General features: G+C 43.7%; 1 protein-coding gene across 4 annotated transcripts in view; it reads right to left on the bottom strand.

The window, feature by feature from the left end:
- The window catches only part of LOC147025789 (kinesin-like protein KIF13A), a 178,372-nt gene that overhangs the window by 52,556 nt on the left and 100,837 nt on the right, over positions 1-24,979 (bottom strand). For 3 of the 4 annotated variants that reach the window (XM_085880594.1, XM_085880597.1, XM_085880596.1), the window contains exons 11-25: positions 17,413-17,625; positions 17,133-17,243; positions 16,873-17,007; positions 14,250-14,380; positions 11,749-11,835; positions 11,035-11,204; positions 10,730-10,940; positions 6,089-6,251; positions 4,828-4,968; positions 4,240-4,383; positions 3,986-4,144; positions 3,114-3,296; positions 2,775-2,929; positions 1,302-1,434; positions 811-1,023 (exon numbers count right to left, since the gene is read on the bottom strand). In XM_085880594.1, the coding sequence (XP_085736720.1) occupies positions 811-1,023; positions 1,302-1,434; positions 2,775-2,929; positions 3,114-3,296; positions 3,986-4,144; positions 4,240-4,383; positions 4,828-4,968; positions 6,089-6,251; positions 10,730-10,940; positions 11,035-11,204; positions 11,749-11,835; positions 14,250-14,380; positions 16,873-17,007; positions 17,133-17,243; positions 17,413-17,625 (2,349 nt within the window). The remainder of the gene's footprint in view (positions 1-810; positions 1,024-1,301; positions 1,435-2,774; positions 2,930-3,113; positions 3,297-3,985; positions 4,145-4,239; positions 4,384-4,827; positions 4,969-6,088; positions 6,252-10,729; positions 10,941-11,034; positions 11,205-11,748; positions 11,836-14,249; positions 14,381-16,872; positions 17,008-17,132; positions 17,244-17,412; positions 17,626-24,979) is intronic. The other variant, XM_085880595.1, reaches the window with a different exon arrangement.

The raw sequence follows: 24,979 nt of genomic DNA, 5'->3' as shown, positions 1-24,979 counted from the left end.
TCTTCTTGTGCCAAAGCTCCACAGAATAGACGTACCCAGTCATACTCTGCTTCAGTGAATCATATTGCTTTCGAGGTCCTTGGTGCTTTTGAAAGATAACCTTTGATCGTAATGTCCAAAAACAAATCTGAAGTTTCTTCACAAGATATTCTTGAGAAACCAAGCGATATATGGTGCCAACATTGCAAATAAATGAAACCCATCATGACACACCCTTCACAACCTCTTTTGTTACAATGGAGGCAGACCCTGAGAGAGTTTCAACAGCAGCTGACACTTGCTGCCATAGCAGGGTGGTACAGAGGGTGTGCACCGACCTTTCAGCTGTCTAGACTGTGTTTGATTCTCGGCCAGACTGAAAATGAAAAAAAAAAATCAAAACATAAATCGACCCGATGCTTTGCAAGCTGGGGAATTGTATCGCAAATTGCGCCGTCCCTCATATGGACGTGAGACCAGGTGACCTTGCCTGCTAGCACGAGCTAGTGAAGCTGAAACATCCCATTGTGTCTTTTGATAAAGAGTGGGCGAGTTAGGCGAGTTATCACGGGCATCCCGGCAAATTTCCAGACATTCTTGCACTAACCTTGAAGGGGGCACTAAAATCAGCTGCCTAGTCACACTCACATGTAAATGATGCAAACCAGCAGTCACATGCTGCATACGACAGAAGAACACTTGCTGGTAAGAAGTTGTCCACATAGTGCAATATAATTGTGCAATTGATACAAGTTATGAAACACTGCCTTTTTAAGTTTACCACAAACACGACATACAAGAGAGTATAGATGTAATAAGATGCTCCATTACATCATTGTATACTTGCAACTCCGAAGAATCTGGTGACATTCGGTCACCATCTCGCCCAAATGATAACTGCACGTGATCATGGTGTGAACGGCCTTTGCCCTTGTGCTGCAAAGTGATAGCCCCAACGGAGACGGAGACAATGCCATCCAACATTATGGGCAGAGTGCCGGGGGCGAGGGGCTGCACAGATGCCTGCAACCGACGTGATTGGCCCTAAAGTGCAAAATGCAAGAACGAGGAAATACCAAAGATTAAGGTACAGGATCATTTTGCTTCAAATGTTTCAAAATGAAATCTTTGCAAGTCAGGATGATGGAACACCCCAAAATAGTAAGTGTTTAACAGACCGCCACGTTTGCTAAAATATTCCAATGATCGGTTTTGCTGTGCTCATCAGCAAAATTGCTTGATGCAAAAATCAATGCTAAACAATGGAGCACGTAACCACTTTATCTGTAAAGCCTCGCTCACCTTCTGATCTCCTGTTGTACCTGTTTCAATTGAAAGATCCCTCTGGTGCCAACTTCATGCGATGGCTGCACCTCTACCGGCATGTACTCCCCATTCTCATTCATCTCATGCACTTGAATCCAGAGAGCCAAACGTCGTGTGACCTCAGCCCACCTGCAGGAAGGCAAGGGGGAGTAAAAGATAAATCCACAGAGTGTCAAGTCTGACCTGAAAATCACAAATGGACTTGCACGGTGTGCACTGTGTGACATAACACGAGGAAGCTATTTAGCCGTGATCACACGGGGCCATGCAGGTACCATAACGAGATGGTGGTTTCAGTCAGATTTGATCCACCAGAAGAAGAAATCCAGGACAAAAGTCAAAGGAAAGCATGCTACTCAATGAGACGTCCCACAGCCTTCCATGGAGGATCTCCCATCCAATTACGAACCAGAACAAATTTGAATTCACTTCTAAGATCTGACAGATCAGGTATGAGCTTACTGTAAGTCGTAGGTTGACCTTTCACTTTTTAATTCAAGGTGATTCAATTTTCTCATTTCCTTTTGCGACTCGAGTTCATAGAACACCTTAACCCATGCTATCTTGGGAAACAAGGACATGGGCAGAGTCTATGAGCGGCAAATTTGATTGGTCGTGATGATGGACAATGCCATAATATTTTATCCAAGTGCTGCTAAATGGAAGTGTTTTGAAAGTGCCCCAAAAGGCGATTTGTGTTCTACAGTGTTCAAGTAAATAATTCAATTGAAATAAAATAAAGATTTTAAAGGTCGTAGGGAAGGAAAAAAAAATTTGGGGTGGTTTACCACCATTGATGCCTCTTTTACATCACCCAATCTAACACGTTACACATTAGTTCTCCGTGCCTGTTGTTTGTGTCCTTTGTGACATCCTCAGACACAGTTGGTTTCCAATTTGGAATGATTTTCAATTTTGTTTGACTGCCAGACAGGCAGACAGAGTAAAACAAATGATCCACTACTCTCTGTTCACGTGCGATCGGGATGACTTCAGAGCCAAAGTACTGCTAAACTCGATTCCTTTTCCAAATCGCGTTCCGATTGGTGTTCAAAATATCACATTCAATTGAAATTACATGGTTCCTCGATCATAAACTGAAGTTTGTAGACGGACAGAAATTAACCAATTGATTAACCACACTCCTCGCTTCGCGTGCGCGGAGTAAAAACATTACCATTTGTGCGTTCCTGATACAGTCAGACCACATTCTGCTTTGCTCTCTCCGATTCAAACTAAACTCCAGGTGTAAATTTTATACGGTCAAAAAGTGTGGAGATCCAAAACATGAGGTCTGCATAGATTAGTGGTGCAGGCACTGACGGCATGTCCTGCATCGATTTTCTCATTGGATACCAAGCATTGCATGCGATTTACGTACAAGTTCCAAGTCATCGGTAAAGCGCATTTCAGAAACGGAGCATAAACCAAACCAAGCAGGACCAATGTCCCATGACATTACTCCTCACCGATCTTGCAGCGATGAGGACTTCTGTTGTCGTGTGCTGTAATCCCACTGTGCAATGCGCCCTGCCCAGCCTTGACGATGTCCCCACACCTCAATAGCCAGTGCGCCATCAGACAATAACTCCACAAACTCTTCCGTTACCGGAAATGAGAAGTCCTGGTATGCCACAAGGAATACTATAACTATCACATGTACGTATGTTCTATGTTCCCTTGCAACAGAAATAAGTTACACCATCTCAATTACAGATGTGTCAAGATTTATATCTCATCCTAAGTATACTTTCAACTAAAATCAAACACTTCCTCTAATCCTCTTGCGTCGACATTTTCGACCCTACCTCTGAATAGTCAAACTTCACACAGCCTTGCATGCGAATCCCAGGAACATCGGAGTTGCTGGGTGTATCAGCGTCGATAATTGGCGGCACAACAATGGGGTTCGTCTTGTTCCAACTCTGGTATTGACAAAACACGAAGTGGGACAGATCTGCCGGCAGGCCCACAGCCTCTCGGATTCGCACCTACATGCACACATATGGGCAAATAGTACGACGATCACACGCACATTCTATATTTCCCAGCAACAGACATGAGTTACACTATCTCAATTACAGATGTGTCAAGATTTGTCCATCCATCCACTGGGACCATACTCTGTGCAGAGCGTTGGTGCTGCCGAAGCAGTCTCCTTGGCTATTTGGGCACAATCCTGGACGGGTCGCCACTCTGACACAGTATACCAGCAGGCTGGCACTCATTTTGCCAACCTCGGAAGGATGACAGACAGAGTCAACCCCACTTGGTAATAATTCAACAGCCGAGGGGGATTTGAACTCAGGATCCTGGAATCCCAAGCTCACCATGCCATTAAACCAGATTTAACAGCCATTAACCCAACACCAGGCATAAGATTTATATGCCAGCTTAAGTATACTTGAAATTAAAATCAACCACTTCCTCCAATCTTCTTGCGTCGACATTTTCGACCATAGCTCTGAATAGTCAGTCTGTTGGTACCAGGAAATGATTGAAAATTTCTCCTTCAAAACAATCAAAGCAAGTTAGCAAATCATCACCCTTATATTACTGTTCATGTTCAAGGAACATCAAAGTTAGTTACTTCACAAAATGCAGAAACTCCACCCATTCCTCTCCATATCTCTATCTCCTCCTCCCCCGCTCCTCTGTCTGCCTGCCTTGTCCGTCTCACCCGAAACTGTAGATGTCGCTTCGGACTTCTTCCATTTTCGTCATCACTTTCAAGGCTTCCAAATGAACTATCATCATCGTCGTCGTAATAATCATCATAGCTCGCCTCCAGCACTGGGCCAGACAATCTAGTCAGCTCCACGTGCAGCCGTCCACACACCTACACCAAAGACGAACAGCGGAAACTCAGTCCTTGTGGGAAGATGGCAAAGTTGACAACTCGAGGAGAAAGTTTAAAAGAATAAGGTGCATTACCTCCCCATGCTGACTTAGGATGGGCACTCCATACTGCAGCTTCACATCGTCGTAAAAGAGACACTCGAGGAACACGTTAGCAACTCCAATGAGTGTGTGATTTGCCTGAACTTCAAAAAATGGGTCATCTTCATCTCGTAACCCCTGTTCAGAATGGGACACAAAAGCAAGTGAGCAAGTATTGATGGAAATGTCCAACAAGACCAAGTGCAAAGCATCGAGGCAAAACGAGGGTTCAGGGGAAATAAACAACAAGCATTTCACAGGTAATATAAAGTTGTGCTACAATAATTACACATTTATTAAATACATTGAAACAAAGCCAGTCGACGATCGAGCTCAAAACAATGCCCCCCCTCAGCTCCCACCCTCAAAAATCTCCTTCATGTGCAGCAGAAATTCAGCCATGATGGTTACCAGAAGTGACATCCAGAAAGCCTTTAAAGATAATCGTTTTGGGCAGTCTTTTTATGCATTATGTAGAGAGCATATGGTCGAAGAAGTTGGCAGCAAAGGCTGAGATGACAATTGCCATTATCAAGTCAAGCATGGACCAAGATGCAGGATGTGTGGTATACTGCACAACACCTGAATGTTGCCTTGACGCCACTCTTGATACGCATCTCTCATATCAACCAGTCGGTTTTCCAACTTGTCCAGGGACCACAGCTGAGAATTAAAACCCTTCCGCCACACCTGCACAGCTGGCTCGCTGACCATGGTACCTCGCTGCACGCACACACGCACACACACACAATTCAGGTCCAATATGCCAGGACTGTATTCAGTTTAATCAGGATAACATGAAATGAACTAATGAAGGAAAGAGCAGATTCCAAAAAAAAACAAGCAAGGTAAATGATGCAAAAGGCACAATGCACATGACATGGTCACAGCACATAGTCAAATGGCTCTGCCCAACTGTCTTGTTACGTGTCCACCTGCAAATGGTGCCAGGAGTTTCCGGAAAGCTCACAGGTTGGCTTGTGACAGCCATTCGCAGCTTGAACAGCCTCAGAGGATTATTACGGTTCAAGTTTGAGTCTTGCTTGTAAAGTTGCATTTATTAACCAGATCGAGCAGCATCGTGCGTTATGGAAGATTGTATAATGATGGCATTATATATATATATATATACATAGCAAGAGACCATGATGCAAATAAAAAGTCCCTCCGAATATTTTTTTTTAAATCCTCAAGAGGAAGATGCACACATAGGTATTGGGTCAGCTATGAATGTATTCATTATATTTATCATTCTACTGACTTGGCAAATGTTGCAGGTGGAAACGTGGCAAAACCTGTTTAGCTATCCGGGCAAAAAAACAGAAAACCACCCACCCCAGTGCATTCCATTGGTCAGGAAACCATGAAAGCTGGCCCTCAAAGCCCCAAAACAATCAGTCCTGGCAGACTTCCAGAGTGAATCCCCGTTTCAGCTATACACGGTTGCCAAAAACAAAGCCGTTGAGAGCGGTCATGAGCATTAATCACAAACACAACCAGAAAACCTACAGCGAACGTTGCGGAGCGGAGCCGACCAGGTAAATCCTGAGGTGAAGCTGCGCTCAACAAAGCAGCTGCGACACAATTGGATGATGTGAAAATAAGGTTCTCTTGAAAAAACCACTCCATTCCTCCATAATTTCAATAGAAAACTTAAAAAAAATATATATATATGTATATGTATATATATACATATATATATATATATATATATATATATATATATATATATATATATATATATATATATATATATATATATGTGTGTGTGGCACCAAGTTCGTCATATTCGCACGAGTCAAAGCAGGAAGAGAAAGTGAGGTCGGATGTTCCAACAACATACTTTTGAGTTCGCACTGAGACTATCTGCAGCAATCTGCAATGTCAGCTGATAGTCTGTATTGACATGCATCTCTTCAGCCAGCATGTTGGCTTCACGAACCAGTGCGTTGGCACGCACAATTTGCTGTCGCAGATGTATCAGACCTTGCCGAAAATGTCCATCCCTGTGGAAGCAGCAACAGGTAAAATGCAACAATCATACACGCACGAGTCTTTTTCACAAGGATATAACAAGGAAATCCAACACAGGTGGAGGCCGTTCAGCCCATCATGCCTGCAGGAACACCACACCAACCCATCCACACAAGATCCAAAGAAGAAAGTGAAAAAAAAATGGTTTTAATCAATGAAATAAATAAAAATTGGGTTTTTTTGGAGGTTTTTTAAATTTTATTTTATTTTTATAATTTTTTGTTTATTTATTTGTTTGTAGTTTTTTTTGTCATTTTCTCCCCCCCCCCCTTTTCTTCCCCTCGGGGAGGGGCATGGGCTTTGTTAAAAATGACATCAGCCACACAACCCACCCCCACCCTTGACAAGACCCCCACCAACAGCACTCCGTATACAATAACCCATCAATACTCAAACTACCTAAAAGTCTTATCAACATCCGCAAAACTTCCAGGTACCGATCTAATTGGTTCACGAGTCAGTAAGTGACCACTATATTCGTTATGTTTTGTGTCTGTCTGTCTGTCCCGAGCATAGTTCCGTGGGTTTTGATTCAATCCTGATAAAATTTGGGTGGGAGGTTTATATCATGATCGAGTTGTGTTTTCCTGAGAATGGGCGTGCTGCGCCCATTATGGGTGGAGCCACGCCCAAAAAACATGTTTTTAGGGGGTAGCCGATTTCAAGTTGCATCTTCTCCAAGGGGGTTTGTCGAATCTGGCAGGGGTTTCAGTATTTGGTTAGCCCAATGGCACCTGCATAGCCCCACGGAGCTCGATTTTTCATTTTCGTCCCAAGGTCAAGGTCACGAACTTAGAAAATGTCAAAAAAAAAATCAATAAATTGGGCATCGAGCTCCTGGGGTTTTCAACTGTTTCGAATGAAAGTTGGTATGCAAGTAGTGCTCTTCGAGTATAACAACTTTCATCATTTACGTTTTTCCCCGTGGCGTCCCCTCGAAGGTCAAAAAATAAAAAAGGCGAACCGTGTACATTGCTTGTGAACCATCGCCGTCTCCAGACTTGTGATTTATTCTAATTTAAACTTATCTACTTTTTCTGCTGCCACTACCTTTCCAGGGAGACCATTCCATGCATTAACTTCTCTCTGAGAAAAAGTCCCCTCCTTACTACCATCTTAACTCTGCTCTTCTTTAATCTCAGGCTCTGGCCCCTGGTTCTATCACTGTCTACTCTGTTAAATAATTAATCTTCACTTATTTTATCTCTACCTTTCATTATCTTAAACATCTCTCTCATATCTCCTCATAACCGCCTCCTTTCTAGTGAATAAAGCCCTGTCTACTTCAGCCGCTCCTCATAGCCGAGTCGAGCTTGGCCCAGAATCAATCGAGTAACGCTGCGCTGAACCCTCTCTATGGCATGCATGTCCTTCCGGAATTGTGGTGACCAAAACTGCACACAATATTGTGGATGTGGCCCTCACTAACTTCCTGTGCAATGTTAACACCACCTCTTTTGATTTATAATTGATCCCCCTCCTTATACAGCCCAAAACCCTATTTGTTTTACCTATAGCTGCCTGCTTACCTCCCATATCTATTACCACCCCCAGATGCTTCTTCTGTGTGACACGCTCCAAAATTACCCCTTACATCCTGTAATCTCTATTTTCATTGTTCTTTCCCATCCCCAACACCTTACACTTGTTCAGGTTAAATTACATCTGCCAATATTTTGCCCAATCTATGCAAGTATCAATACTTTCCTGCATCTCATCACCACCCCCTCTGCTATCCACCTCACCTCCAAGCTTTGTGTCATCTGCAAATTTGGAAAGCCTACTCTTTACCCCATTATCCAAATCGTTGATCTTAATATTGAATAGTCATGGTCTGAGTACTGATCCCTGAGGTACCCCACTACAACCTCCCAGCAAGACATCCTCCCACTCACAGCCCCTCTTTGTTTCCCATCACTAAGCCAGTTTTCAATCCAATTGGCTACCTGACCAACCACTCCACAAGCTCTCACTTTGGCGAACAACCTCCGATGTGGAACCTTATCAAATACCTTCCTAAAGTCCCGATATACTATGTCCACTGCCTTTCCCTCATCCACCCAATCAGACACTGATTCATAGAACTCTGAAAGATTTGTGAAACAGGAACTACCTTTGGTAAACCAATGCTGACTATCTATAATTAGTTTGTGTTTGTTTAAATGGTTCCTCATCTGGTCCTTAATTAATGTCTCCAACACCTTCCCAACAACTGAAGTCAAACTAACAGGTCTATAGTTTCCCAATTCTTCTCTGGATCCTTTATTAAATAATGGTGTTACATTTGCAACTCTCCAATCCTCCGGTACCTGTCCTGACTCCAGTGAGCAATTGAAAATATCCGTTAACATCTCGCTTACCTGCTCAGCCACCTCCCCCAATACTCTCAGGTGCATATTATCTCGACCCGGAGCCTTATCGATCCGAGCTGTTCCTTTACTTCCTCCACTCCAACGTGGATCTTCTGTAAAAACCCTTCCTCACCTCCTCGATCGATACTCTCAGCTATTGGCAATTCTCCTGACTGTTCTTGTGTAAAAGTTGAAGAAAAATACCTGTTTAACAAGCCTGCCATCTTACCTTCATCACTAACCACTCTCCCGGTGATATTCCTCAATGGGCCCACACTGGTCCTAACCTGTTCTTTTCCCCTCATATACTTAAAGAAATCCTTGTTATTGTGTTTAATATTCTTAGCCATGTCCTTCTCATACTCTCTTTTGGCTTGCCGAGTTGTTTTCTTCACTTCCCTCTGTTTACTCCGATAGTGATATCAATCTAACTCCAGTCCTGTTATTGTAAACCTAATAAATACCTTTTGCTTCTCCTCAATGGTGTTCCTTATCTCACTGCTCAACCACCCTGACCCTCTTTCTGCTTCTAGTTTTACACTACATTGGAATGTACTTGCTCTGCACTCTACACATTTGCTCCTTGAAAGTTTCCCATTTCTCTGATGCCGATTTTCCTGTTGTTAGAGTCTCCTAATACCCTCAATGTTTGTCTGTCCTCATACCCTTAGCAATTGGTCTGAGTCCAATCATTGGAAGGAGCACAAAATCATCCACACGAGTTCTGTGTTTACCACTTGTGTAGACCATCTCGATTGCTGCACAAAGACCACCCACAAATATACTACTCAGCAGCCAAGTCCGAAGGATTTGTTATAGAACTCTTGCTTAACAAAGACAGCCACCAGTTCTGCCCTGAGCATAGCACAATAGACGCAAAATAATGAACTCTCCAAACACACACACCGCCCCCCCTACACTTTCACTTCACCTTCTCCCACCTCTCCTCCTCCCTTTCCCCAGACAGACTCTCCAAACTCTCTGCCTATGGCATCCAAGGCCAACTCCACACATGGCTTCCAGAGTTCCTCGACTCTCGTAGCCAATGCCACGCTCTCAACAGAATCATCTCCTTTCCCTGTTAAGGCTGCAGTGCCCCAAGGCAGTGTTCTGGGCTCCATCTTATTCAAATCTTCATCAATGATCTCCACAACTCTGAGAAAATCCTCATTCTCCATTTGCTGACAACTCCACCCTCTGTCATAACATTCCTCATCCTTCAGATAGACCAGTATCAGCCTCTTCTCTCTGCAGATCTTGATAGAATCACAAGCTGGTTAAACACTTGGAGTATGTCTTTCAACCCACAAAAATAATTCCACTCTCACCCTGTTTCTCCATAAGGACAGTCTCGGAAACCCTCCCATCTACTTTCTTAACAATCCTCTTATAGAAGTTCAGTCACTCAAACTTTTTGGCCTCGCTATCAGCCATGATCTTTCTTGGGAAAATGACATTTCTAAGTTGGCCTCCAAAGCCAGTAGCCAACTGGGCATCCTCCATCATGCAAGGTCCTTCCTTGGCACACCTGAACACTTATCCACCTGCAAGACCTTCATCCACAGTTCTATGAACTCTCGAGTTAAATCCCCAATCTGAAACCATGATTATTTTGACCCCCATTCACGCTCCCCAAGCCCAGCTCGTTCCAAGTTGCCAGTTTTTTTTCCTTCCTGAGTGTTTGCTTCTGTATCCATCTTGTCCACCCCCATGTGTCCCCACGTTTATTTTATATCAATTGAATCTTATACTGGAACACTGAAGAACACAAATCGCCATTTTGGCACTTTCAAAACTTGAACAAATAGCAAAATTTGAACAAAATATTACGGCACTGTACGTCATCACGATTGCTCGCAGACCCGCCAATGTCTGTTTATTGAGACTCCGTGTGTTCTATGAACTCTCTAGTTAATGTTTTTCTCAAGTTACTCGGTAAGTTAAAGATTACTTGCTGTCTGTTCAGTTAAAAATTGTTAATTTTTTTTTCAAGGAGCCATCTCTTTTCCACCTTGAAGCGTGAACTCATCTGGAACGGCAATCATATTTTCCATACAGAGAAAAGGCAACTCAAAAAAAAAAAATCAATGCAGACGCACCGTTCATTGGACCAGAGTCTCAGGCGGTGTTGAGTTGATTGGAGAGAGATGCGAGAAGAAGGGTGCATGTAGCTCTGCCCAGGAGGAAGTTGCTGCCGCAGCATGTGCAGTTCCTGCTCGTAGACAATACGTTGTTGCTCCAGAGCAGAGTGCTTCTCTTGTTTATAATGTCTCTCCAAACTTGCAACAAGAGGATTTACATCCACCGGTACTGAGAAGGCAAAATAAACAGCAAGTGGAAATTATGAAGAGGTTACTTCGATAAAAGACAAGGTGGATAATAGTGTTCGAGGATCAAGTATTACCTTTACTCGAATCCTGAGCGTGGGTCATGACTTCCATCTTGGCGTATTCATACCCGTACTCACTATCAGAGTACGACTCATTTTCTTGTGCTGGGCACACCTGGCCAATCTCATCAAGGGAAACTGATGGCATTGCATGCTCTTTGCGCTTCCTCCTTGGCAGGTTTACCCTGGGTGGGCGTTAGGGTCATGGTTATGGTCCCCCTGGCAGAGGGCCCTCAAATGATTAAATAACACCCCACTGAATTCACCATCATTTTCTTTCATATTATTTATGCTTGTACACAGGTGGGCCCAATCGCTCTCAAAGAATACAGTGTAAACAGCCACCGTTCATGAAAATCAATCCTAACACAGTTACCAACCTAATGCAAAAAAAATGTGCTGTGTACAAACAAACAGTGAACACTTTTTCTTGACTCGAATGAAGAAAGGGTTCATATCCCCATTCCGGTCAAGTCAAACCAACTCCTAAAGTTGAGATATTTAAATTAAACAGACATTCATTTTTTTAGGAATCTATTCTCCTACACTATCTACAAGTGTGCTAATTGCTTAAGTCGCAGGGATCATCGAATGTGATAATGACACAAGACCCATGCGACCAAAATCCATTAATGCAAAAAAGACACAATCAAGTCAACCCAAGCAACGAACACATGTCCTTTAGGGGCCACGCCACACAATTAAACAAAGTTCGACCACAACACCAACCTGAAGTAATGGTTGTTTCCCCATAGAATACGATCTCCGTGCCACAGAGCGGTTGGTGTGGTTACAGTCTTGCCATTAACACATGTCCTGGTTAGAACAAAAAAAAACAAACAAACGAACATGTGGAGTAGGATAGTTTTTCAAACAAAGCTTGAGGCCAAGTCAAATGTTTGTGTCATTACCAATGCATTTGCAAGGTGGACAAATGTTACCAATGCACAAGTAAAGGTTACATATGCAATGAATTTCATGATGCATAAAGTAAAAAAAAAAATTAAAATAAAATAAAATAAAATAAAATTTAAGAGGATATTAAAGATTTGGGCACTGATTTGTAACAAAAAAAAAACAAACAAAAAAAATACATAAGTTGAAACTTTGCATTGTTTCACCAATAGTAACAGTAACAGTTTCTCTGTCTCCAAACTGGCAAGCAAGTTGGGGTGGAGAGAGGGAGACGTGAGAAAACAGGTTGGTTGGTTCGGGGGGGAGGAGGGTGATGCGAGAGAATGGGTGGAGGGGGGAGGGGGGAGGTGAAACAAATCGTGGGATGGGAGAACGTGGGAGAAGGTGTAGGTTGGGAGGAAGGGAGTGTGTGGGAGAGGTAGGGAGTGGAAGGAAAGGAAAAGAGAACGAGAGAAATAGTCACTCAAACCCCTCCGCAGACCAACCGAGACCCTGAATTTTTTTTTAATGCCGTGAACAAAGTTTGGTACATCACGGGTGATGAAGGTCGTGTTCAAGTTTCATTGAAAAGTTGTGTGTGTAGTTCGGAGAAGAATGCAAATACCTATTTTGGGAGGTCAAAAACCCCCAATGTAGACTCCGTTAATGAGCTCAGGTTTTGACGCAGCCAATACACTTTGGTACATGACGGGTGATGAAGGTTGTGGTCACGTTTCATCGAAATTGTGTGTAGTTTCGGAGGAGATAGCATTATTGGGGGAGGGTCAACCCAACCCAACCCCCCCCACCCCCATAGACCCCTTTCATGAATGCAGATTTTTATGCGGTCAATACACCTTCGTTCAGCCTCAGATATGAAGCTTGTGGGCAAGTTTCATCAAGCAACAACGACTGAAGTGTTTACGACTGACTGGCTGACTCATTCACCTACGGACACGGCTCGATCGCATAAGTTCACCTGACTAAAATCCAGGTGAGCGAAAAATGTAAGGAATGCAAAAGTAACATTGTGTAGAGACTTTAGGAACTAGTGTGGCTGAGAGGAGAGAAATCATAAAAAAAAAAAAAAGAACTAAAGAAAAATTTAAGGGTCAAAGCAGGCATGAAAACAATTACCATAAAGCAGGTGAAAGTGAATAAAAGCAATAGAAAATATGCAAAACAAAATTTAGGTGAGGGAGGGAGTTAACTTGACAGGTAAGATGTGCCACCACAATGGATGCAATCAATTCCACTTTGTGGGATTGGGCATGATGTTGTGGGGTTTGCTTGTACGCTCCAAATCTGTCGTGCCAAAGCACGTGACCAGAACCGAGTTGAGCTGGACATAAAATATCCACCACGTGCCCGAGATGGAAACAGGCCTGAGTGAGTTTCGGGATCGTTAATGAAATGGCGCCTGAAGCTCTCTTTTCATCTTGAAATCAAGAGTCGTCCTTTGTACTATTTAACAGTTAACTGTGCCGTTGTTTCTTCAGGACATATCCCTGTGCGTCGAATCGTTTGCCCTTAATATTCAAAGGAGGTCTCTCCCGTGACATGTGTGAACCACGTTGGCATTTGTTTATCGGGCAGATGCTGCTGCCTCAATATTAACCACACCAAGATAACAAGCAATGTAACCCAGTGGCAAGGAATACCCGGGAAGACAAAAGCACTTTCGATACGCAACTCGTCAGAATGCTGCTGATAACTTGCCAAGTCTTCAAAGACTGTCGGATCATTTAATATCCACAAACATCGAATAGACAGACAGCGCACAGAAGCCCTTCCTGTGAAGCACCACTGCGACAGTTTGTCATTGGGTCGACAAACAAAACCCAGACTCAAACACTCAAGGGTATCAATCAAAAACACGCACACATAAACACTTCATTTGATATTTTTTTTTTTTTTAACTATTTTGACCATATTTAAAGAGCACGACGCGAGAATGCTTCCTAATGGGTAGAAATCGATTTAATTTCCCGTCAAACATGGAAATTGTCTATCTTCACGTCAGCTCATAAAATATAGGTAACTCAAGATCAAGAAAGTGAGGTTGTCACCAGCCAATCCAGTACCTGTACTCATCAGCTGAGACGGTCGTAAATGGAAATGTGTGCGTGTGAAGAGCAAGTTAACTAAATGTACACAATTAAACATGATGATAAAAAGAGAAGAAAAAAAAATAAAATCAAACATTCACCGGCAGAACAAGCCTGTTAAGGCGTTTGCCTGAAATAATAATACAAACAAACAGGTACGAACGCCTGACCATTTAGTTCATGTGGGGCTGATGGAACGAGCATGCAATTCAGCGTCGCGTTGCTTACCGTGCAGCCGGGCTGGGTGACAGCAAAACCTCTTCGTCTGTGTTGATGTCGATGATGCAGTGCTCTGGAAGAATTCCAATCCCACAGAGCTGAATGTCCTGCGAGCTATTTGCACCAATGCGTGTATGATCCTTAAAACATGAACAATAAAGGTATTAGCATATTCTATTGGATTATTTTGATGATAATAACAACAGGAACTAAGAAACCTGCAGAGATTTACAATAATGTTGCATGTTTGGGGGGGGGTTGCGACGACCCACCGTGCACACTCAGGCAACCACACCCAATCAGACCTGAATACGGCCCATGGTACAAGTAAAGAAGTCATTTAACCGAATACAACTGAAATGACTCCTCCGCCCCCAACATCGGTGATAGAAAACCCAAACAATTAATGCAAGTTAACCAAAGTTCACCTCTCAATTAAAACGACCCAAAACCAAGCATGTGTACAAACTTAACAGTTCACAATCTCTGAACTCCAACACCAGAGCAGCAGTCAAAGTATGCAGACCCTTTAAGACGTTCTACGGAGCACGTGACGATATATTGGATGGCGTCGTGAGCAGTCGAGACAGTCCACAAATTTACAATGAAGCAGCGTATGGTCGACTTGACGGTATAATCAGCAGTAGAGACAGTCAAGTAACTTATGAAGGCAATTATGAACTGTGAAAAAGCAGCACTAGAAGATGAAGTTATAAGAGCAGTGCAGCACAATCGTGCTTCGAAAAGTTGCTTTGATTTGTGTCTGTGCAAAGCATACCATTTTTAGAATGACAATGTTGGCATCAACCAGGGAGCACCTCCAGCATGCTGTTGCGAATCAACAGCACGATAAATGGCCAGAAAGGAGCATACAAGCCTTGTACAAACAGTGTTACAACCAAGGAAGCTCCACGTAGCTGAATTTGTTCCCACTGAAGCCAGGACTCACATGAACGTAGAGTCAAGGAGAGCGCCCTCCTTTCAAAGCGAGAACTCACAACCCCGATTGATTGACAGCCGCCCAGTCTCTGGTGTCATCCTTTTAGCCTCGTATGCAGGGTATGTTTCTCACTCAACAAGGACCACATGCCTGGGTAAAATCATTGCTCCAAAAAACTGCTGCTGACCTCCTGGGTGAGTTGTGTCATGTACTGGCTGTACCTTGTATTTTTTTTTCTTACTATGATTACCAAGTTCACGTTTCACTGCGCTTTACGAACATTATAAAAACTGAAAGATTCTATAACAAAACGAGAAGGGCACTCGATAGAGCATATACCTCCACCACGTAATGACTGATCCATGAGAACATATCGGGCCCAATACATTTTTGAAATATCATGCTATACAGTACTATGCCGTTTTTAGCCCCATCATTGGTGAAGAATCAATTCAAAAATTAAATAATTATCGTATCCAGATCTTCACCAAAGTGGAATCAATTCGTCGTGGTCACACACCAACCTGTCCACCAAGTTTCATCTGAATCCGTCCACAACTTTTTTGAAATATAGTGCTACATATTGTTTTTGGCCCTATCTCTCAATGGTGAAGAATCACTTGTAAAAAATTATTGAAATCAGATCCGGATCCGGATCTGGATGTTCACCAAAATCTAATCAGTTTGTCCGTGTCACATACCCAACCTGTCCACAAAATTTCATCCGGATCCATCCACAACTTTTTTTTTGAGATATCCTGCACACAAACAAACAGACAAACAAACAGAGAAGTGAAAACATCACCTCCATCACCTTCGGTGGTGGACATAAAGAGAATTTCTGGCCCTGAACGTGACATGACACGAACGTCATGCACATAAATTGTTCCAACATCACCTCCAAACTAGGATGGCCTCCGTGTGGCACTCATGTCTTCAGAGACTGAGATTTATGGTCACAAATAAATGAATGCAGAGCCACCAATCCGGATTTCACGCTTATTAAGGGCTCTTCAGGACGGCAGACTGTAAAGTTCATTATTTGTGACCATGCTAAGTAGGTTAAATAAAAATGGAACACCCTCCCACACGCTCCCCAAAGGATCTCTCATGCAGCAACACGACCATTACCAAAAAGATGACCATGTTGTGAATGTAAAATATTTGTCTCGCACACAGAAAATTCAGATTCCAATCAAAAGTCTGATGTTCACTTGTTCAAAATGTTTCAATGTCATCGAGTCATAAACTATATTTACAAGCCCCTATCCCGGGAGCATAAGGATGAGAGCGTCTGCTCTGAGTCTGGGAAGTCGGTGGTACAAACCCTGTGAGTCGAAACGAAGACTATTAGAAAAATGGTACATGCTGCTTCATTGCTTTTGACATTCAGCATTTAAAAGGATAATAGCACGGACAATTTCCGTCGGTTAGCATTCATGGGGAGGACGAAATTCCTCCTTTGGAAATGCCCCGCTAAGTGCGGTGAGAAAGGCAGCGCCATTGTTGTGCCATTGTTGGGTACGCAGAGTGCCCCGGTAAGTGACGGCACTTCCCCCAAGCTCATTAGCTATACTTGTCTCATCCGTATTCTTCTGTATATCCACATGTGTGAGATGTGCGAGTGGCATCTCTGCTCCGAGCCTAAGATCACGTAAAAAATAAATAATAAAAAAATAAAAAAACACCAACCTGGAGATAATACACCAGTAGCTCGTTGAGAGCAGGATCAGCATTAAGGTTCACAAGGAAGCATTTGTCATCTCCAACCTTGATCCCCGATGACTCCAGTGAGATCCCCAAGCTCTCCAGCTGTCGCTGTCGTTCCTAATATGACAGGAATGAAAGAGGCGAACAAGGTCACATCGAGCTTGCAAGAAAATTAGGAAGAAATGAAAGTCGTAGTGGAGAGGATTGGTTGCGTTATCATGGAAAGGATGAACTCATCTTACCTGAGCTATCTCCTCTGTCTTGCGTAGTTTCTCTTCCCAACTAACGGTCATTTCCTGCATTAGTTTCTCGGACTCCTCAAGTTTCTCCTTCAGTCCAGGAGCTGTGAGTGACTGGAAGTAAGAGGTACACCAGTCTCAACTTAAAAATAATGATTTCTTGTCTAAACTATATTTGAACCCCGTCGCCCCCAAGTGATTGCCAATCTTAAATACGTAACGTCCAGCAGCAATTAAACATGCTCATAATTGAGCCAATCATTCCAAAAACATCCAGTTTCACCTCTGCCTGGGTCAGCTGGTTTCGCAACTTGTCAACCTCCTCGCGCAACTCCCGAATGATTTTAGCACTCGGCTCTTCATTGATCACGGCATGGTTGACGATGCGTTTTGCACGGTCTGCGTAGCGCAGCGTCGACAAAGTTTCCTCATAGCTGTCAGCAGCTGGGCTCACTGTTGCTATCATCACAGTCTTGCTATTCCCACCAAGGTTGTCCTGTTGCAATTCAAAATCAATCATTATGAAAAAGGATAATGCTGAAATTAGTGCAACAAATACCCAAAGGCCTAAATTCAAATTTAAAAGTCTCAGATAGTGGCAAAGAAAATGGCTTGCCAGAATAGGGAGGAGGAGGAGGAGGAGGAGGGGAGGAGGGGGAAAATAATGAGAAGAAGGAGAAGGAGAAGGAAAGAAAAACAAAAAAGAGCACCAACAAAAGGAGAGTGGTAGAAACATGCGAGATCACAAGAATGTCGAACATGACCAGACAAGCCAGTAACATTCTAACCGCAGCTTTAATACCTCAGCAAGCATGGAATTCCAATTCCAGTCTCCAAACCAAATAAAAATTTTCTAAACTACGTCAAAAGGATCTCTGATCGATTCGTACAAATGTGGAAAAATTTCTAAAATGTGTCGACTAAAAAAAAAATAGTTGAGATGAGGTCCAAATTAGAATAGTTAGAGAGCTGGCTGAGCTTCATTCTCAAAGTTGCACCCAAAAGGTTCGTTGATGTCATTGGCCAGTGATGACCATCCGATTTATAAAAAGTGATTTCTTAAGTGCGGCTTTCTTGGGGTGAAGGAATATTTGATCCTTCAAGTAGACCCTTCTCGCCCTTGCAATCTAAACATCGTGCCCAAACTGCCCCTTCGGTATTTGGGCACATAGTGCGAGATGTGTTTTAATTACATTTGTTAAGAAGTTTTAATCCCTGGGGTTAACGGATAAGAAAGGGCTAATTAAGGGTTCATTAAGAGTTCAATCTCAAATTGGCACCCAACACTCGTTCTGATCTCATAAGATTGCTTTACCCATCCACCAACTAAATTAATCACTCAAGAACGATTTTTGTCTGGGGTTTACGGATAAGAAGGGTCTTAAGGGCGCAAGGGTCTTCCAATAGCATCTGGAATACAAATTACAACCACATTCCGAATGCCCGATTCCATTGCATCGTCTTCATATCATTGACAACCGTTTAATGAACGTAGAATACGCTCCGGAGGCGTAGATATGAATTAGGAAATAGATGAGAAAATATAAATTTGTGGGACAGGGTTAAAAATTTTCACTTTTTCGAGATCCACTTCTACCAGTACAGGTAGCATTTTCCGGGCCGACCTTGACAATGAGATGATTCGCAAACTGAGAAATCCTCAACTCATCCGGTATATGCTTAAAGTTTATATGAACATCGCCGGTGTATCACCGTACAAATAAACAAATTAGATAAGACCAGAATAATATCCACTTGTCTTTCGACACGTCCGATGACCAGCGCCAACAGCTGTAGCTCGGCCCATGTATACAGTAGTAGTATGCTTTAGCAGACAAGACGGTAGTCGAAGTGAAACCACGCTGCCACCTCAAGGACTTTCTGGCCTGCAAACGAAATGAATCCAGAAGAGTCGCCTGAAATGGCTGCCAACGTGGAGACAGAGACGTCAACATTTCCACCATCACAGAATTTAACTGAGAGACCAGAAGTCGAGGGTGAGTTTCATTTTCCTCTTTACCTTCGCATCTTTTAGTTTCCATTGCTATACTTGCTTAGTAATATTAGCATCGCAATATGATGGCGGAATCGTTCTTATAGTTTTATCCATTGAATTCATGTTCGCAAGATGGCGGCGCCCTGGGAGTGACAAAAACATAGAAGTTCAACCATTCGCCTAACAGGTCTGTCAGATATTTTCAGGTCATGTTATATTTTCACTGAATGACCTTTGAATCAAGTCTCCTATTACGTTTTCAGATGATAACCGCACTGTTACTGTGCCGGTTCAACCACAGCACTGTATCATCCACGTTATCCCAAATGAAGCAGGCAAAATCATGAAAATGACAGACGAGAAATGGATAACGGTTCGCAAAGCTGCCGAAAGTAGAAGGACAATGACGAAGTTCGCCGAGTCCAAATATCGCCTCATGATAGACAACCTGCCAGAAACCCCCGATCAATTCGACGGATATCACAGTAAGTGCTATAAAAAATTCACAGCCGTTCCATCTTCAACGCTTGTTGCTAATCAACATGAAGCTGTGCGCACTACGCAGCTGCGTTCAGCAGCAACGTCACCAACACAGTCGCGCATTGACCTTCTTCCGGCTATTTGTCTATACTGTGATAAAGTGTGCAAATCTCTAAGTGATGGGCGGAAGGAGGGCCTCGGAAATTGTCAAACCAAGGAAGCAGAACAGAAAATAAGGGATGCAGCACAGATCCTAAATGAATCTCACGTCCTGCAAAAGATAGCTGGTATCGATTTGATCGCAAAAGAGGAAAAGTTTCACCACAGCTGTGGGAATCAGAGACTCAAAGCTGCGCTGAGATCGAAAACGAAGGATTCCAATTTATCAGAAAAGGCAAAACGTGCCTTCAGCGACATTCTTGCCTATGTCAAGGCAAATGTGCTTCTTGGTAGTTGTCCAGAGTATCTCAAATCCATCTACGATCGGTACTTAGACATTTGTGATGACCTCGGCGAGGAGTCTTCCATCAGTAGTACTTCATACCTCGCTGAGCTTCTGCGGAAACATCTTGTTGGAAGGGTGACCGTGTACACTCCTGAGAATACAAAGTCGGGCGCCATCGTCCATAACAGCCTTTTAGACTATGCCTCCATCAAGGTTGTCGATGATTTCAAATCATCGCCGGAAGGCCAAGTATTCACGGCGGCATTGTTGTTGAGGACGGCATTGAAGGGGGTGGAAAAAACACCATTGAATGATCCACTCGATATGGATTCCTTGCTTAGAGGGGAGGGTAAATCCCCCGAACTGGTTGAAACATTCGATAGAGTTTTGTTCGGCGGACCCAACATGGAGGCACATTCTGAATCGGTAAGACGTCGAGCCACGTGTCCGAGCGAAGATGCACTCTTTATTGTTCGCAATGGCAGAGTCATGCCACAAAAACACATCCTGCTCTCGATGTTGATAAAATCCCTTACCGGTAGCAGGAAAATACTCACGATGCTCAACAAATTCGGGTATGGCATCAGTTACAGCAAGGAAGAAGAGCTGGAGACAGAATTGGCAAGCGCAATTATAGAGAAGGACAAATGCGGTCCCGATGGCACAGCGCACGGTCTTGTTATGGGTAACGCTTGGGTTAACCAAGATGAACTTACCCACACGCTGTCTGGGTCTGATACGCTCCATGATACAATGGGTATCTTATACCAAAATCAGCCACTGCTTGCAGAAGAACTAAAAAATCCAGAACCTCCCATTAGGACTGTTCGTCAGCCCACTGTGACAGCACCAAACGTGACCCCTTCAATGTAATCGACAGGGTCCAGCAAACGAAAAATGAAGAGGAAATTGGTATTGCCACCCACGGAAATCCCCCCATATCGAAAAAAACCCGAAGATAGATATGTTCGACTACATACACACTGATATCGAGCTTCTGGACCTGACGCAGCATGCCCGGAAACTCAACAAAGTATGGATGATGGGTCACTGTCTCGGAGCGAATGATATGCCGATGTGGTCAGGATTCAACGCTCAATTTCATCAGAATGCGTTGATGAAGCAAAATGTGTACTACATGCCAAATCTCGACAAAGCACCAATGAAAGATGACGTCATCTCCGAAACTATGCGTATCAGCAAATGGTGTGCCGAGGAATGCGGTCAGATGTATGCCTTGGTAATTTATGACTTGGATGTTGCCAAAAAAGCACACAAAATCCAAGTCACCGATCAAACTGAATTTGATGATGTGTTCATCATGTTTGGTATGTTCCACATCCAGCTCTGCCATTTTCGATCCATCGGAAAGATGATTGCAGAGTCAGGCGGACCAGAGCTGTTGATGGAGTCCGGGGTGCTTGCTTTGAATTCCCTCAGAGGACTTATCGAATGCTACAACTTCAACCGGTGCAAACGCCTCCACCAAATGTTCGCCCTTGCCATGGAGATCCTGCACTTTCGTCAGTTTCTTTCTGAATACCCGGAAAAAAGATCAAATGCTTAATGAGCTGAAGGTCTTCAAATTCACCACGCCAATGGAGATCAACACAGTATGCGAGAGCGATACGTTTCGTGATGTCTATAGCGAATATGATGAATATATGAACCAAACTCTTGAGGGCACTCAGGGACCAACACCTCAGTTCTGGATGATGTATGTGAAGCTTGTCGAGCTCTACTGTATCGTTGACCGCGCATGCCGTGAAAATGACGTTGAGCTATTCACCATGGCACTCACTGAGCTGACTGATTTGTTTTTCGCCATGAACCGGCAGAACTATGCGAGATGGATGGCCAAATACCGTTTGGATCTCATGAATATAGAAATTACGCATCCAGGATTGAGGAACATACTGAACGCTGGAGCGTTCTCTGTTAGAAGGACCAATAACGAGTTTGCACGCCTTCCAGTTGACCTCACATTAGAGCAGACAGTCAATGCAGATGCAGCATCGAGAATGACTGGATTCACATCGGCGACAAACTCCACTGCGCGCGTTCGTTGGAGTGTCACGAAGGGCAGTTGTGCAGCAATTGCAAGTGAGGCCTTAGCTATGGCCGGACTGGTACATCATAGCGACACTCAAATAGAACTCAGTCCATCGAGAATCAAACGTGACAACGAGGATCTCAAGCATTGTCTCGTCGGTAAATCCATTCGCCATCGATACCGATGCGCCGCTAATCGATATCAGCACAGGGAAGAGTGTCCCCGTTGTCATCAAGAATTCTCTGCTCAGTGTACCGCAGGAAGGTCGCAGGATGCATGAGAAATTCGTTCGCGAATGCCTTGATCCGACCACAACAAAATTACCCACAACAAACTTTTGACATTCGTGAAACAGTGCATAACCAACCGACGTGCCCCACAGAACTCAAAGGAGGAAGAACTGAAATGTACAAGCCAGTCACTCGGAAGACTAGCCTTCATCGCGGCTAAGGCCAAAGTGGAGCGCGAATTCCTCTTCACATTTCCACTCACACCTGTGCTGCTGTCTATGTGTAAGCGCGATGGTTCAATGGTGCGTACAGCAAAGAGCGCCCTTTTCGACAAGCTGGAGAAAACAGTACCTGATCACGGCCATCCGACTGATGTGAAGGTACATCTGATAGATGGAAATTTTCTCCTTCACTGCCTACCACCAAACCTACCCCCGACTTACGGTGGTCTGTCACGGGGTATCCTCGTTGCGGCCTTATCCCACCAGTCAAAATGGATAGACATAGCGTTTGACACTTACGAGGAACCTTCTATTAAGGACTGCGAACGGGAAAGACGAGGAGCCGAAGAGCAACGTTACGATATCAGTGGCACGGACCAGATAAGACCGAAGAACATTGAGAAAGCTCTGAAATCGAGTTCCTTCAAGAGAGGTCTACCGGAATTCATGATGGATGACTGGGCTGGGGAGCAGTACCGACACATTCTGGAATGAAGAATCGTTTTCCTCGTTGTCAATGGTAAATGTGCCAAGTATTCTGTTGTGAATGGTGGAGTTCAGAAATAATTAATTCAAGATCTGTTCTGTAATCACCCAGAGGCAGACACGAGATTGTGCTTCCATTTGACAGTGGGTGACCTTGATTGTCAAGATGGCGGCATTGTAGTACGTGCCTCGGACAACGGCATACTGGTGATTCTCCTTCACCATGTTCATCGATTTACATGTACAACTTGGATGGAAGTTGGGACGTCCGGAAAGGATAATCGATGCTACGTGAACATGACTAATGTAGCAGCGCAAATCGGTCCGGATGTGTGCGCAGCTCTGCCTGGCCAGCATGCATTCACGGGATGTGACTACACATCAGCATTCGCAAGGAAAGGGAAGAAACGGCCGTATGATATAACGTGTGCCCACGACAAGTTCATTCGGGGTTTTTCATCCCTCAGCGACAAAGAGCCGGACGATGAAATGTTTGCCGTCTTCGAGGAGTTCGTCTGCCTCATGTACGGTGCGAAAAAGACCACGACGCCGAACAACTACCGAGTCGATGTTGTCGATCGCACGTATAACCACAAATCGAATTCCATGCGACCGTTCGACAAACTGAAGAGCATCGAAGGCGGCAGCATCACGCCTTGCGCAGCTGAGTTGCGGCCACATAGTGTAAGTACTGGTTTTGTGGCTACAATGTGGGGCAGTTCCCACCTGGCTACCATACCGAAATCTCCAACTGCGGGATGGGAAATCGTTGATGGTCACTATCGAGTCATCTGGTTTGATGGACAGCAACTGCCCCAGGTGCTTGTTCCAGAAATACCAGTTGAAATGGATGTTGACGGTGATCCGTCCAGAACGGATGATCGATTCATCATCTGAAGGTGAAGCAAGAAGTAATGATGATGATGATGATGATGAAGATGATGATGACGATGATGATCACGATGATCACGATAGTGATAATTCTGAAGGGTGAATGAGCCAAAATACCTAAAATGTCAAGTCTGTTTCGGCGGGCTGAGATCCTCAAAGTTATTTTTATTCGTTTTCGTCTCTGATATGTACCACGTTTAGTTTTTGATAACCTATCATATTATTCGTATAGCTGGCTCTGTTTCAGAGAACAGTTCAGAAGTGGAGTCGAGACACGCATCTGGAGTTTGTTAAAAAATACATCTGTTCGTGTACCAGACGTAAAAATACATCTGTTCGTGTACCAGACGTAAAAATGCATCTGTTCGTGTATGAGACATAGACCCATCTTCGAGCACATTCAACAGATTTCTTATATCATTCTGTGTTTACGGCATTGTCATGTCATCGCCCTCTGACTGTTATCACAGGGACGATATTTTGTAGTAACCTAATAAAACTCATAATGACAGTGACAGTGCATCGTATAGTCACCCTCTTCACTTTCAATTTCCTTATGCTATGTTCATTTTTCGACCCCCAATGTGTTGAATTGTCCCCCGGTTATCACATGGCCCGTCAGTGTATATCAAATCGATTTTACTGAGAATGTTGTGTGTTCATCTTGCCTTTATATCACTTGCGTTTGATGATCATCGTGCCACATATATTACAATACACATTAGAATCAACATCGACTACACCGGCGTCATCGCTTTTTTTTCATTATCTCAATGTGCCCTCTGCCTCTCGTGTTTCCTTTTCCGGCTATGTGAAGACCCTTGTGCCCTTAAGAACCTTCTTATCCGTAAACCGCAGACAAAAATCGTTCTTCAGTGATGAATTTAGTTCATGGGTGGGTGAAGCAATCTTATGAGATCAGAACGGGTGTTGGGGGCCAACTTGAGATTGAACTCTTAATGAACCCTTAATTAGCCCTTGCTAATCCGTTAACCCCAGGGATTAAAATTTCATAACAAATGTAATTAAAACACACCTCACACTATGT

Source organism: Eptatretus burgeri, chromosome 5 (assembly GCF_056783735.1).
Source record: "Eptatretus burgeri isolate ZD-2024b chromosome 5, Ebu_testis_v1, whole genome shotgun sequence".
Lineage (NCBI taxonomy): Eukaryota > Metazoa > Chordata > Myxini > Myxiniformes > Myxinidae > Eptatretus > Eptatretus burgeri.
Note: the sequence above shows the minus strand (reverse complement) of the source record. Positions and strands in the feature narration are given on the sequence as shown.